Source organism: Antechinus flavipes, chromosome 4 (assembly GCF_016432865.1).
Source record: "Antechinus flavipes isolate AdamAnt ecotype Samford, QLD, Australia chromosome 4, AdamAnt_v2, whole genome shotgun sequence".
NCBI lineage: Eukaryota > Metazoa > Chordata > Mammalia > Dasyuromorphia > Dasyuridae > Antechinus > Antechinus flavipes.
In genome coordinates, this window is record NC_067401.1 from 429,658,333 (window position 1) to 429,673,414 (window position 15,082).

At 39.4% G+C, this 15,082-nt stretch overlaps 1 protein-coding gene across 4 annotated transcripts in view; it reads left to right on the forward strand.

The window, feature by feature from the left end:
• Positions 1-8,007: 8,007 nt before the first annotated feature.
• Positions 8,008-15,082, forward strand: part of ILDR2 (immunoglobulin like domain containing receptor 2) — an 86,178-nt gene continuing 79,103 nt past the window's right edge. For 2 of the 4 annotated variants that reach the window (XM_051999034.1, XM_051999036.1), the window contains exon 1: positions 8,008-8,623. In XM_051999034.1, the coding sequence (XP_051854994.1) occupies positions 8,578-8,623 (46 nt within the window). In that variant the 5' untranslated portion in view covers positions 8,008-8,577. The remainder of the gene's footprint in view (positions 8,624-15,082) is intronic. The other 2 variants (XM_051999035.1, XM_051999037.1) reach the window with 1 other exon arrangement.

A 15,082-nucleotide genomic window follows, 5' to 3' on the forward strand; every position in this document is an offset into this window, starting at 1 on the left:
TAGCCCAGTATCTGGCACAGTTGTTATTCGGGTCCTCCTTACCTTATACTATTTTAGTGCTTTTTTCCAACTCACTTCTAATCTTTCCTTAAGTGCCACTGTCAGATTAAATTTCATTTTAGTGTTTCAAAAGAGCCATTATTTCATTGGTATAACTATACTTTCTGACAGAGCTCTAATAATAACCATAGCTAATACTTAAACGGTTCTTTAAGGTTTGCAAAGTGCTTTACATATTTGTTCATCTCATTTGATCTTCACAACAACTTTGTGAAGCAGGTATTATCTCCTTTTTACAGATGAGGAAGGACATTAAGTAAGTTCACATGGCTCAAAAATCCCTTGCTCAGAAATTTTCAACGGTTCTAGGATAAAGTCCAAATTCTTTAGGCTAGTATTTAAGATGCTCCATCTTTTAGTACCAGCCTATTACTTTCCAGCACACATCATATGCTATGCTGCAGCTAAATTGGATTACTTACCATTTTCTGAAGATATACATGGCTTTGTAGCTTCCAAGTCACTAATTTTGATGTTCTTTCTATTTGGTAATTGAAATGTTGGGCTGACTGACCATCCAGGATTATCCCTAGTCATCCTGATCAGATGGCTCTGGTGGATAAAGTAAGTCTAAGGGTTTTGCATAGCCTTCCCTCACTTAAATCTAATTCACTTGCATGTCATGGCATTACTTCCCTCTTGTCATGGTCCTCTTCAAGAAAAAAGGACAAACTCTAAATCACTATTGATTAGAGAAATGCAAATTAAAACAACTCTGAGATACCACTTCACACTTCTCAGATTGGCTGAAATGACAGGAAAAAATAATGATGAGTGCTGGAGGAGATATGGGAAGATTGAGACACTAATACATTGTTGGTGGAGTTGTGAACTGATCCAACCATTTTAGAGAGCAATTTGGAACTATGCCCAAAAAGCTATCAAACTGTGCATACCCTTTGATCCAGCAGTGTCTCTATTGGGCCTGTATCCCAAAGAGATCATAGAGGAGGGAAAGGGATGCATATGTACAAAAATGTTTGTAGCAGCCCTTCTTATAGTGACAAGGAACTGGAAACTGAGTGGATGCCCATCAATTGGGGAATGGTTGAATAAGTTATGATATATGAATGTAAAGAAATATTGTTGTTCTAAAAGAAATGATCAGCAGGATGATTTAAAAAAGGCCTGGAGAGACTTACATTAACTGATACTAAATGAAATGAGACAAACCAAGAGAACGTTGTATATGGCAACAAGATTATGTGATGATCAACTGTGATGGATTTGGCTCTTTTCAACAGTGAGGTGATTCAGGTCAATTACAATAGATTTATTATGGAGAGAGACATTTGCATCCAGAGAAAGGATTATGGGGACTGAATGTAGAACACAACATAGTATTTTCATCTTTGTTAGTGGTGTTTGCTTACTTATTTTATTCTCATTTTCCTCTTTTTTTTGTTCTGATTTTTCTTGTGCAGCATGATATATGTGGAAAATTTTTAAAGAGAAGGGGCAAGGTGGGGAGAGAGGGAGAAAAATGTGGAACACAAGGTTTTGCAAGGGTGAATGTTGAAAATTATCTTCGTATGTATTTTGAAAAATAAAAAGCTATTATTAACAAAAAATTAACAAAACCCAAAAAGGACAAACAATAACCTCTGAGAGTAGAGCTGCCTCACTGGGAACCAAACTGGAAAAGACAGTAACAGTTACCTACTTCTGTCCCTCCCTCCCTCCCTCCCTCCCTTCCTTCCCTTCTTTCCTTCTTTCCCTCTCTTCTTCCTCTTCTTCCTCTTCTTCCTCTTCTTCTTCTTCTTCTTCTTCTTCTTCTTCTTCTTCTTCTTCTTCTTCTTCTTCTTCTTCTTCTTCTTCTTCTTCTTCTTCTTCTTCTTCTTCTTCTTCTTCTTCTTCTTCTTCTCTTTCTTCCCTTCCCTTCCATCTCTTGTTTTCCCTTGTATTCCCGTGCCTAAAGAATGTCAACTTTTTTTGATTGAAGAAACCTCACAAGGTATTTTGAGATTTACTGGCTAGATTTCTATAAGGACTATGCTTAAACACAAATTTATAATATGTGTTTATTAGCCAACAGGTCTGAAGTCAAACCCCAATTTGTCATTATTTGGGTCCTGATTGATTCAGAGTGAATGTAAATAGCAATTGTTTCTATTTTGGCTGGAAACTGAAGATCTTGCCCTCCCAGATTGATTTTTTAAATTTTTGACTAGGTAAAAGAGGCCATTCTTTGCCTTAATTCTTACCTAGACTTAATTACTGAATGGGTGTTATCTAAGTCAAACTAAGATGGTTAAAAGACCTTAGCTTGAAAAGGCCATGATCTCCCACTGGATCCAAGGCCATCTCCAAACCTCCTGTTCTATATCTGGCCACTGGACAGAGATAAGACTGGTGACTGCCTCACTTCAATCCAGTTCACTTGTATGTCATGGTCCTCTTCAAGAATGAAGGACAAATAACAATATGCTGTACTGCAGCTAAATTGGATTATTTGCCACTCTGAACATGTACAAGGCTTTCTAGCTTCCATATTATTAATTATGATGCTCTTTCTACTTGGTAAATGAAATATGCTGACCCTGTTCAGCTCCTTTGCCATTCTCAATTGCTGAAATCATATTCATTTTTTTGAAGACCCAGTGCAAACCCCACCCCTTTTAAGAATCCTTCTGATCTTTCCAATCTCTTGGAATCTCTTGGATCTCTCATCAGTTTTTCCCAGATTTGTGCCTCTCTTTTGACCTCTACCATATTTCTATATATGTTGAATTTTAAGTTTCTTGGGTATAGGGAATTGAGCTGTTGTTTCCCCCATTGCTGCCTAACTGCTCTTTTAAAAGGTCTGTGTTTCTGTTATCTCAGATTTTGGAACAAATGCTTATGTCCTCTGTTTTTTCCCCTCACTCTGGACATCAAGAACCTACCAGTGACATCTCTGATTAGCCAGCCATGCTACTCAGTTCCCTCATTTTCTCATTCTAGCTCTCCTCCCTCATTCATTCTCTGGGGATGAGGTCATAAAATTAGAAACATTTTGTTTTCTAGTTGATTCCCCTATCTTAGACCTTTCAGTTTTGATCCATGCTAGCTCAGGAGAAAGCTAGAAGCATGCTTAGGGCTATGTCAAGAAAAGTTGTAGCATGTTCCCAAAACCTAGACATTCAAGGCCTGGGTCAGCTATAGGCTGCCAGTGGTCTCTTTTATTTTATCAGATTGAAAGGTGGGACTTGATCATTGGCTACAGTACGTACTATCAATAGTGGTGTTCAGAAAAGGCTAAAACTCAGAAATAGAACCAGCCTTTCCTTGTAACCTTATGTCTGACTAGGCAAGAAGAAAATACTGGCATTATGTCCTGAGAGCTACTGGGTCCTATGTGGGTTGTACAAACAGAACGAGAACAGGTGTTTAAAAGGAAAAAATATGTCTGGTTAAAGAAAGGCATAAAAAGACACCTGTTTTATTTCTCCTTCCTTTTTCTTTCCTTCCTTGTCAAAATCCTGGGAACTACCGAGTGAATTATTGTTTGGGTGGATCTTTGTGGGTTAGAAGCAACTGCTGGAGTGCCTAATTTAGATATACAGAGTGCCTTGCTCACAAGTCAGATCTGGCATGGAGAGTGATAAGCAGACTGCAGTATCCTCCTCAGTACATAACAAATCAGTTTGTATTAAAACTCTGAGACAGCAGGCTCTAGGGTTAAATCAGCTCCTTGCAATTTTCACCACGTAGAATTAATCTTTTTCCTTATATACCAGCCATTGTTCTCTGCAGCTTGAATTTTCTTTTTGTTGGGGGTAGGGGAGATTACCTCACATTTGCATTTTTCTTTTTAAACCTTTTCTTAATAAGGCAATTTATTGTCCAAAGGGGAAAAGACTTCAGGCTATGAGTGCTTCAATTTCTAGGCTCAGACTTCTGAAAATATCTTTTTTTTTTTCTGTTTATTCCTTGGTAAGAACTGGAATTAATTTATATATACATATACTGAACTAACATTCTGATGCAAGGAATAGGAAGGATAACAGGCTTAAAAGTACAAGGGAACGCAAGTGAACAAATCTTGTTTGGGAATCCTTTCTCCTCCCTGCCATTCTACCTACACATTCCTGCTAGAACACAATGTTGGAGGAGAGCACTAGTTTAAAGATAAAGTTATCTTGGGGAAAAAAAAACTGTCAGAAAGTGTTACCATATTCATGTACATGCATGTCTGTGTGTATGTAATGAAATCATGATTTTAAGAAGACTCAGCTATATTATTTTTGTACCAGTGTTGTTGCTAACAGCTACCATCAAATCTCTGCACTGTTATTCAGCCCCTCTAGTTCTGTGTCCTAATTCCCTCTTAATGTTCACCTTTAACTTGATTTTCTTGTTAACTCTATCTTTTTTCCCTAGCCCCTCACCCTCTCAACTCCTCCTCCCCTCACTGGCAACCCCTACTCCTTATTCTCTACCATGGGGCCTTCTGGGAATCTTGCAGGAACTAGGTGAGATCCCTTTCTGTCACATTCCCATATTTTTCTCTGGGATCAGCCTTAAGCTAATGTTCTCTATAGATCCAAGATTCCTTCTTCCTCTAATCATCACTCTATTTAAAGTGTTTCTTAGTAATGAACAATGATCAAGGTAGGGATAGGAAGATGTTTCTTACTACTAAAACTACAAACAAAGCCTTGAATACAGACATTAAGGAATACAGAGAATAAGGCCACAATCTGGATCCCTCTCCCCAAGGAAGGGATTAAGAAGGCCCTTACTGTGTTCTTTGTTGCTTTGAGACTTCTTTTCTTCTTTCAGGGCTCCCCCTGTCTATTCAGTAGGCAGTTTACTTTGTCATATTTTAAACTTAGCTATTTTGGGGTAGAATAGGAGGAACTGGGATGTTTTCCTAGATTCAGCCTCTCCCTAATTTGACCCTGTTGATATAAAGTGAATTATACTTCTATAATATGGGAGGCAGCCAAATTCATAGGATAAACAAAAGTATTCTTGATTCTCTGATTAACATAAATGAATAACCTCTCTTACATTTTCATATCTTAACTTTCAGTTCTAAGTTCAACCAAAAAGATCTACCCATGTTCATATTTCATAAACTTGTATGGGGCTTCTGTTTCTCACTCATATTCTCCCTCAAAGTGCCTCATTTTCTACAGGTGTATACACTAAGTACCATTCATATGAGTACCCAGATACAAATTATTAGGTTTCAGGTAGTCATATACTATCCCATTTTTCCACTTAATTTCATACCATCATTCATCTCCATTATTTTTATCTCTACTCTTCTTGGTCTCTGGTCCATGTATGCATGCAACCCTCTGTTTCTGCGTGGCTTCACAAAAGTTCTCTATTTCTATCCATCTCAAAGCCCTTTATGGTTTCTTTGACTATTAATTTATTTGATTATTTGCTATATTTTAAGTTCTCTCTTTTGTTATTACTGAGATACTGTTGCTAGTCTTCAGATCATTGTGGAGAACAGGATAGGTGCCATGACAAGAGGGAAAGGCCCAATATGCTGTTTTCAAAAAAGGAAAGGGAGTGGGTATGTAAACTATATGTCATCAAACACCTAGAATATCTTTACTGAACACTTAGTAGGCAGTGATACCAAATAACCATGGTTTTATCAAGATCATGCGAAATTAACCTTTCTATCTTTTTTTTTTTTTGACAGGGTTTTTGGGCTGTTGAATTTGGAACTTGAGTGGGCCAGACCTAACGAGTTAATGATCTATGTCAATTTGGAAGGCAGTTTCTAGTGGAGTGCCTCATTGCAATTGATCTAATGCTATTTAACATTTTTATCACTTGGAGAATCGTAGATTACAAGCTTATCATATTTTCAGATGATATAAAACTAGAAACTAACACAAAGCTTCAAGGGAGAGCCAGATCTAATGAGATTAGGCTACATGATTTCTAAGGTTCCTTCTAGTTCTAAATTTATGATTCTAAGGTGAAATTTAATAGGAACAAATATAAAGTCTTACATTTGGGTTTTTAAAAAAATCAGTTTCTTAAATATAAAATGGGTGTATGTTTGTATGTATGTATAAGAGAGAAAGAGAAAAAGAGAAGGAAGGAAAGAGGGAAGGAAGAAGAGACAAAGAGAGAGAGAGAGAGAGAGAGACACACACACACACACACACACACACACACACACACACACACCCCTCCAAAATGAGTCCATAATATGTCATAGCCAACTTAGGCTGAAATTAGAAAGTTACTATGTCCAGGCCTAGAGTGATAACAGAACAACTATATTTTGCCTTGTTAAGACAACATCTGGAATACTATGTCAGTGTAGCCATCTCATTTTAAGAAAGTGGTTGATAAAATCAAAGGCATTTGCATGAGGGTAGCTAGAATATTGTTGAACAAGTTACTTGAAGATTGCTTGAAGGAAATGGGGTTATTTAGCGTGAAAAAGAGAAAACTTGGGATAGTAGGGGACATGATAGTTGTCTACAAGTTTTGTAAAGGTTCTCATGAGGAGGAAGGTGTTCCACAGAGGAGAGAATGAGAAGGAATTTGTGGACGTGTCAGAGAGTTGATATAGAATGTAATGTAGTGAAAACTATGAAAAAAATTACCCTATAGAGAGATACAAACATGGAGTGAACTGTCTGGGCAAGTAGTGGGTTCCCTTTCCAAAAAGGGTCTCCCTGTAAAGTTTGGATGTCTACTTTTCATGGATTTTACTGCAGAGATCAGGGGCAGGTCAGAGAGAAAATCCATAGAGGTCCCTTTCAACTCTTGTGATTCAGTGATTGTCACTTAAACATAAAGTTCTAACTATAGATTCTTCACTTTTTACATAGACACATATATGTTTATCCTCACATGAACAGCTTCCTAGGTACATACATTTATTTTTTGGGTGGGGTGTTTTGAGAAAGACTTTGGATTTGTGATTTTATTATAGATTTATCACATATTATATGTGATTTTTCCCAGTTAGGAAACTCATTCTACCATTGTAGATTAGCAACCATTCCACAAATTGGAGTCTTGAAGGCATTTGATTTTACAGGTGATACAATCTTGCCTCAGATACTTATTAGCTGTATGATCCGGGCTAAGTTACTTAACCTCTTTGCCTCAGTTTCCTGTTCGGTATAATGGGAATATTAATAATACCTACCTCCCAAAGTTATTGTAATCTTTTGGGGATCAAGCCTGTAACCAGTTGGGACCAACTGCGATAATATTTATAAGCAGCTTTGCCATCTTAAAAGTGTTGTTGTTATCGTCCTTGTGGAGTTGCTTAGTGCACCCACAGGAGAATTTAAATGATCTACTGAGGGTCACATGACAAAGTACATATGAGAAGCAGCCCTTGAAGCCACTCTGTCACATTGTTTCTCTTGCAAATTTTCACAGAAATGTTGTGTACGCTGTCACTTTCACAGATGACTTTGCCCTCTTAGAGAAACAATCTGCGAGCTGGAAGAGAATACAAGGTCTTGTTCAACTTTGTACCCGCCAGTCGAGCATCTTCTATGTTGTCCCCAACAAGTGGCCATGCAGGCTGCACTTGAGAAGCTCTGGCAAGGGAAAATTCCCCACCTCGCCCAGCAGCTTACTCTCTCACTGTCTCCAGACCTAAATTTGGATTTCTCACACTGGAGGCTAAACAAGTGCTGATTTCCTACACTTCCAGCAAACAAGTTTTATGCACAAATACTCCCTCACAATGCTTTCCGAGGAAAATGTTTCTGCCACTGGAGCTCTTAAAGAGCAGGCAGCATGAAGGACCTTGTTCAATTTAAGGCAAGCGCTAGAGACAAAGTCCAGCTAGATCATCTCAGCGCATAGTCTGGAAAGAGAGAGAGAGAGAGAGAGAGAGAGAGAGAGAGAGAGAGAGAGAGAGAGAGAGAGAGAGAGAGAGAGAGAGAGAGAGAGAAGCTCATTAATCCCCCTGGGAGTGAGCGCCACTAGTGTCTCTCGCAGACAGCCCTCTGATTTGCTGCCCGCCTCCTGATTGTCCACAGTCATTCAGTGTCCTCGTTGCCCCTCGGCCCCCGGTTCCTCTCGTGGACTTGGTTACTTAACGATGAACTCTCTCAGGCTCAGAGGCAGCAGCTTCAATGGACAGACATGTGATTTAGAAACTTCGGTTACCACAGGAGATTGGGAGAGGGGGAGGAAGGGGAGGAGTGGAGCCAGCTAGACGAAATCCTCGGCTTTACTTTTCCCTGACTGCGCGGCTGCCGAGATGGAGCTCCCCCAGCAGATGCCTTAAATCTGAGTCGAGATTCATCTGGAGCCTGAGAAGGGGCTGAAATTGGGGAAGACGGAAGGCAGGGTAAAAGTATTGTTCCTTTCTCAGGGAGCACAGTGGTAGCTTCCATTGAGAAGTCTGGCTGATTCATACACTGGGTGACTACTGAGCCAAGCGGAGAGAGAAGGAGAAGGGGGCTGCTCGGTGCCAGGTGATTGGGAGGACCGGCTCCTTATTTCCCTGGATTGATCGGGTGCATCTGTCTACTTCACTCCCCACTTTTCTCTCTCCTTCACCTGGATGGGAAGTCAGGCAGAATGGACAGAATATTGCTGGGATGGATAGTTCTCTTCTGGGTAACAGGTAAGAAATGTATTCCACGATGATGTTTAACTTTTAAAAAAGGATTCCACTAGTGATATCTTTATTTAACCAATCCCCTCCCTCCTAATTTTTCTTTTCTAATTCCCTGTGTTTGAATATATTAGATACTCGATTATTAAATGGAGGCGGGGAAGAAGGGGGAGGTAAGGAGCTGTATTACGAGTGAGAGAGGGAGATGCCAAATGAAATATGAAGGTGTTTGATTCACGGATGATGCATTCTTCTTTCGCATGTGCATTCCCCCGTTTCTCTCCTTCCTCCTCATAGCAGTTCTCTCTTAACGTGAGTTTATAATGCCTTGAGTCCTGGTATGAACTCAACTGGTAAAGGAGGACTCAGAAGAGATAGAAATTAGGAAACCTGGATTCTTAAAGAAAAAGCAACCTTTAATTCTTTTCCTAAAGAAACTCAGAATATTTTTCTTAATTTGTTTTCTTACTGGAAGGGCTGGGGTGGTGGGTAGTAAGGAATATAGGTAGGGAATGGGGATGGAGTTTAGCACTGGTTTTCTCTTACTCTAGCTACAAGTTAGGGAGGGGCCACAGTATCTTAGAAGAAAGGGCCCCAGATAATGCACATCATCCTTCAGTTTTAAGCCTCCCCCTTCCCCATTCTTCTCTGTCTTCCCCCTTTTACCTCCCCTCAACAAAGAATGTATAGAGGGATTCAGAATAAGATCTATGGTTATATGTGGGAAAGCTTTGGGTAAGGAAATTTAACACTAAGTTCCTTATGAATAAAACTGAAAGAGGTTGAAAAAGGGACCCTCACTGGCTCTAAATGATAGTGATGATGATGAAGATTTTGGAAAGATTGGTTCCTTCCTATTCACTGGGGCATTGGATTAAGATAAATTCTCTGTTTTATCTTCTTGGGCCAGTGAGTTGCCCTCAAACTTTCTGCTCAGGTTATGAAGGGATTTTCCCCTAACAAGCTATAACACATGATGAATGCATTTTCTTCTTCCTGACCGGACAGCAAAGAGGGGTGGGGAGGGAGTAAGAGTTCATCCCCTCTCTCAAAGAAAGCTGGAGGACAGTTCAAAGTTTGGTACTTCTTGGTGAAATCAAGTCCAATCATACCATAATGGTTGTCTGCTTAGATCAATGCTGCTGTCAGAGGAGGGTTGTTAGGTAGGGTTTATGTGGCCAAACTTGGAAGCGTGGCAAGAGGTAAGTTGAGGTACCAGTTGAAGGAGGGTGTCATTAGAAGCAAAGTTGAGAAAGTTGATATATAGAGGAAGCCAAGATGGACAAAAGGAAGAAAGGACAAAGAAAGCAAGAGGTAACAACAGCAGATTCTCCAGAATGGGAGTCATACTCAGGTGCTACTGTCAAGACTCTAGGAAAATAGAAATAAAATTTAAGTACAAGTTAAATACAAAGGTAAATTTAAAAAAGGAAAAGTAAGAAAAGAGAGAAAATATGCCGTTTCAACTTCAAAAAGAAGCTCTCTAAAACTTTTTTTTTTCAATTAAGTGATCCCTCAATCTGTTCCTCTTGGCCACCCTTGAGTACGTCAATCTCATTTGCAGATTAGCCTCTTATTTGGCTTTTCCTCTTTACCCTTCCTCCTACACCATTTAAGAATGAGTCATCTACAATTCCTGAGGTTGCCTACCCCCAGTCTCTTAACCGGTCTTGCAAATTAAGAGCACTTCCCTGCTCCCCAGAGTCCCCACCACCTACAGCCTTTACCTCCTCTGATCCACCCCCATTCTTCCCTCCCACCCTCAGGCTGAATCTGTCACTTTCCCTTCTCTCGAATTCTCACTGCAGATAGCCGAGCCCTCCCTCCCCCAAATCCAATTCACATGCATATCATGGCATCACCTCCCTGAAGTCATGGTCATCTTGGAGAACAAAGGAAGAGCAACAATAGCCACAACCTCAAAGTAGCAACAGTGTTACTTGAGACCTCCCGGAGGAGGTTCTGAGGAGAGATCTCAGCCTGTTGGCACTGGGCTCTACGCATCTGGGAGGGGAATAGCCCCACACAGTGGAATATTCCTATTTTTAAGTAGAAGAAGAATGACTACAGTCGGTCAGAAGTAGAAGTACTTGTAGAGCTTGTGAGTGAGTATTCAGTAAGTTTCCATAGAACAGAAATTTACCAGATACAACTTGAGAATTGAAAGAGATGTTAGAGACACACTATGAGATCGAGGGGCTTACATAAAGTCTTATGAATGTTAATGAACGGCAGAGTCTAGACTGTAATCCAGGTGTGACTATCAGGCCAGTGTTATTTCTATTACATTCTACTCTCTCCGTGTGTGTGTGTGTGTGTGTGTGTGTGTGTGTGTGTGTGTGTGTGTGTGTAGGGGGGGAAAGATACCGGCTCAGCTAGAAAATAGCATGAAGCGAGCAACAGGTTAGCAGGTCTGTATCAAGTGACAGATGTGTCTGGAGGTATCTTTGGTTACTCATCACAAGTAAATCTATCATCCGCCTTCGTTCTCTCCGTTCTATTACATCACTTCATCCCATTACTCCTCTGTGACTGGGTATCTCTGCATGAAGTCCATGAGCTGTCTCATAAGCTAGGGAAAGTAGAGATGACTAGAATAGGGTTTGGGAGGAGGAGAGAAAGAGTGGGTAGAGTATGATATTGATTCAGACTCTAATTCTTCTCATTAAAAAAGCAAGAGAGGAAAGGTAAGGAATTTTTGACCAGCCCAATCAATGTATTCTCTCTTGAGGGGGTGGCAGAATGGAAAGGAAAGAGGAAAGGACAGATTTTTAATATGAGACAGAGTGCCAAAAATAAACTAATTCATTCTCTCTCTCTCTCTCTCTCTCTCTCTCTCTCTCTCTCTCTCTCTCTCTCTCTCTCTTTCTCTCTCTCTTTCTCTCTCTGTCTATCTGTCTCTATCTGTCTCTGTTTCTCTCTCTCTTTCTCTCTCTCTCTGTCTCTCTCTCTCTCTCTCTGTCTGTCTGTCTCTCTCTCTTTCTCTGTCTCTCTCTCTGTCTCTCTGTCTCTCTCTGTCTCTGTCTCTCTGTCTCTCTCTTTCTGTCTCTCTGTCTCTGTCTCTCTCTGTTTCTCTCTCTCTCTTCTCTCTCTCTCTCTCTCTCTCTCTCTCTCTCTCTCTCTCTCACACACACACACACACACACACACACACACACACACACACAGAGAGAGAGAGAGAAGAGAGAGAGAGAGAGAGAGAGAGAGAGAGAGACACTTCTACCTCCCTTACCTCCCTCTTTGACATGAGCCGAGAAATTTCAAATCAGTATTCCTGCTTTTTCCTCAGGCTTCAGCAGCTAATCTTTTCTTTCATTGTGAAAAATCATTGTTTCTGATATGTGCTTCATCTCATGATTTATCATTGTAATTGCTATGCTTCCTGTGGTGCATCTTTTTTTTTTTTAAAAACAAAAACAAAACAAAATGATCATCAGCTGCTATTATAGCAACAGGTGTTAATTAGGCATTAATAACCCACACTAAACACCAAACACCAAGATAAGGTCAAAATGGGTTCATGACCTAAGCATAAAGAATGAGATTATAAATAAATTGGAAGAGCATAGGATAGTTTACCTCTCAAACCTGTGGAAGAGGGAGAAATTTATGACCAAAGAAGAACTAGAGATCACTATTGACCACAAAATAGAAATTTTTGATTATATGAAATTGAAAAGTTTTTGTACAAACAAAACTAATGCAGACAAGATTAGAAGGGAAATAATAAACTGGGAAAACATTTTTACAGTCAAAGGTTCTGATAAAGGCCTCATTTCCAAAATATATAGAGAATTGACTCTAATTTATAAGAAATCAAACCATTCTCCAATTGATAAATGGTCAAAGGATATGAACAGACAATTCTCAGATGAAGAAATTGAAACTATTTATAGACATATGAAAATATGCTCCAAATCATTATAAATCAGAGAAATGCAAATTAAGACAACTCTGAGATACCACTACACACCTGTCAGATTGGTAGAATGACAGGGAAAGATAATGTAGAATGTAGGAGGGGATGTGGGAAAACAGGGACACTGATGCATTGCTGGTGGAATTGTGAACACATCCAGCCATTCTGGAGATCAATTTGGAACTATGCTCAAAAAGCTATCAAACTGTGCATATCTTTTAATCCAGCAGTGTTACTACTGGGCTTATACCCCAAAGAGATACTAAAGAAGGGAAAGGGACCTGTATGTGCCAAAATGTTTGTGGCAGCCCTGTTTGTAGTAGCTAGAAGCTGGAAAATGAATGGATGCCCATCAATTGGAGAATGGTTAAGTAAATTGTGGTATATGAATGTTATGGAATATTATTGTTCTGTAAGGAATGACCAGCAGAAGAGGCTTGGAGAGACTTACATGAACTGATGCTAAGTGAAATGAGCAGAACCAGAAGATCATTATATACTTCAACAACGATATTGTATGAGGATGTATTCTGATAGAAGTGGATCTCTTCGATAAAGAGAGCTAATTCAATTTCAATTGATCAAGGATGGACAGAAGCAGCTACACCCAAAGAAAGAACACTGGGAGATGAATATAAACTGCTTGCATTTCTGTTTTTCTTCCCGGGTTATTTATACCTTCTGAATACAATTCTCCCTGTGCAACAAGAAAAAAAATAGGCAGTAATAGTGGAAGGGAGCTTTCAATGTCTTTGTTTTCTAATTCGGGGTATTTTACCCTTTCTTGAAGGTAGAAGATGTTAGAAATCCCAGAGTAATGCTGACACACTTGGGAGCAGGCACATGTTATGCCCATGTTATGTGGCTCTTTAAATTCTTTTGGATATTTGCTTGATTGCTATGTTAGCATTTCCAACATTTCTTGCAGGTTCACTCTGGAGGGAATCTTGTCTTAGGTCCCAGTTATTTTGTTAATAATAACTTAATAATAATTATATTAATAGTAATACTGTTAATAATCATTAATAAATAATTTTGTTAAAATTCTGGCATTTTGCTGCTAATCTCAATTTTACTTTGCACTATACTTGGTCTCTTCCCTCTTTTTCTCATTTCAACTTCTTTTTCTCCCCGATCTGTTTCCCAAGCGCTAACATTTCAGGGGTACGCATAGCACTCTTCCTTCTTCCCATCCCTGCATCTGATGCACAGTGGAGCCAGAAACATGGGCTACTTGTTGCATCCTCTTCACTCGACCAAAATGCCTCTGTTGTTGTTCAGTTGAGTCCAACTCTAAATGGTCCCTTTGGGGGTTTTCTTGGTAGAAATACTGGAACAGTTTGCTATTTCCTTCTCCATCTCATTTTACAAATGGTAAAACTAAGGCAAACAGGCTTGACTGACTTGTTCAGGATCACACAGCTAAGACACTTCTATTAGAGAGGTAGTTAATGTTAAATTTGGTTATTATGAGTAATGTAAATGCTGGTAATTAATTGTGATGGTGATCAGTGACCTAGATATCAGAGCCTGAAAACACCTATCCTCGATTTATTTGGCCAAAAGTCCATAGTAAATAGTTGTCAAATGGCAGTCTCTTTCAATCTAGTCAATATGAAAAATGAAAAACAGAAGCAGAGGAATGAACTTTCTTGTTAGACAAGACTCCCCTTTCTAAGAAGTGGAGTAATCATCTGATGAGTTGGTACAGAAAGTAGTATCAACTCTGGAGAATTAAATTGGGCGCTATTGGGGAGATGTGAAATGTGACAAGGACATTGGGAAAAAAAAGTTTATGTTCTAAGTGAAGAAAAAAATGACAGATATCTTCTATGACCACCAGTTTTCTGGGACTCTTGCCAATCTTAACTTCCTTTCTCTCTGCCCCAAGGCCTCTCCTTTCTTGTCTTTTATTCCTCCCCTTATCTCCTTTTCTGTTCCAGTTCCTCTTACTCCCTAGTCAAGACTGTGAAGAAATCACATTTTAACAAACAGTATGTCATGTTGCTTTTGTCAAGGTTCTTTCATATAAATCACTTAGTTGTCTTTACAACAATCCTTATGAATTAGGCAGGGTGGGCGTTATTTGAGGGTACTTTGGGGCTGTGGTGTTCTGGGCCTAGGATTTAGTGGATATAGAGCACTCCAGGTATGGAAATTCCCTTTATCCATGCAATTTAGAAACTCACTTGTAACTTAAAGAAGAGGTTACAATAACTTGCCCAGAGTCACAAAGTCTGTCTGTGTCCTTAGACATAGGACTGAAATCATATCTCCTCATCAATTTACCTTTCTTCCCTCTGTTACAAATCAGGAAAGTGAAACTCATTGGATGAGTGACATTCAGAGGCTCAATCAACTAGCATTTATTAAGTGTTTCATATGTGCCACGCAACTGTGCCCTTAGGTCAATGGCATTTTATTCAAAGAAAAGGGCAGTTGATAGGAAGGAATAAGCTGTTTTAAGTACCTGGACCTAAAGAGAAGCCTGGATCACACAAGAACTTCTTATTTCATGGTATTCTGTCAAAAGTTTGATGTATCCTAGT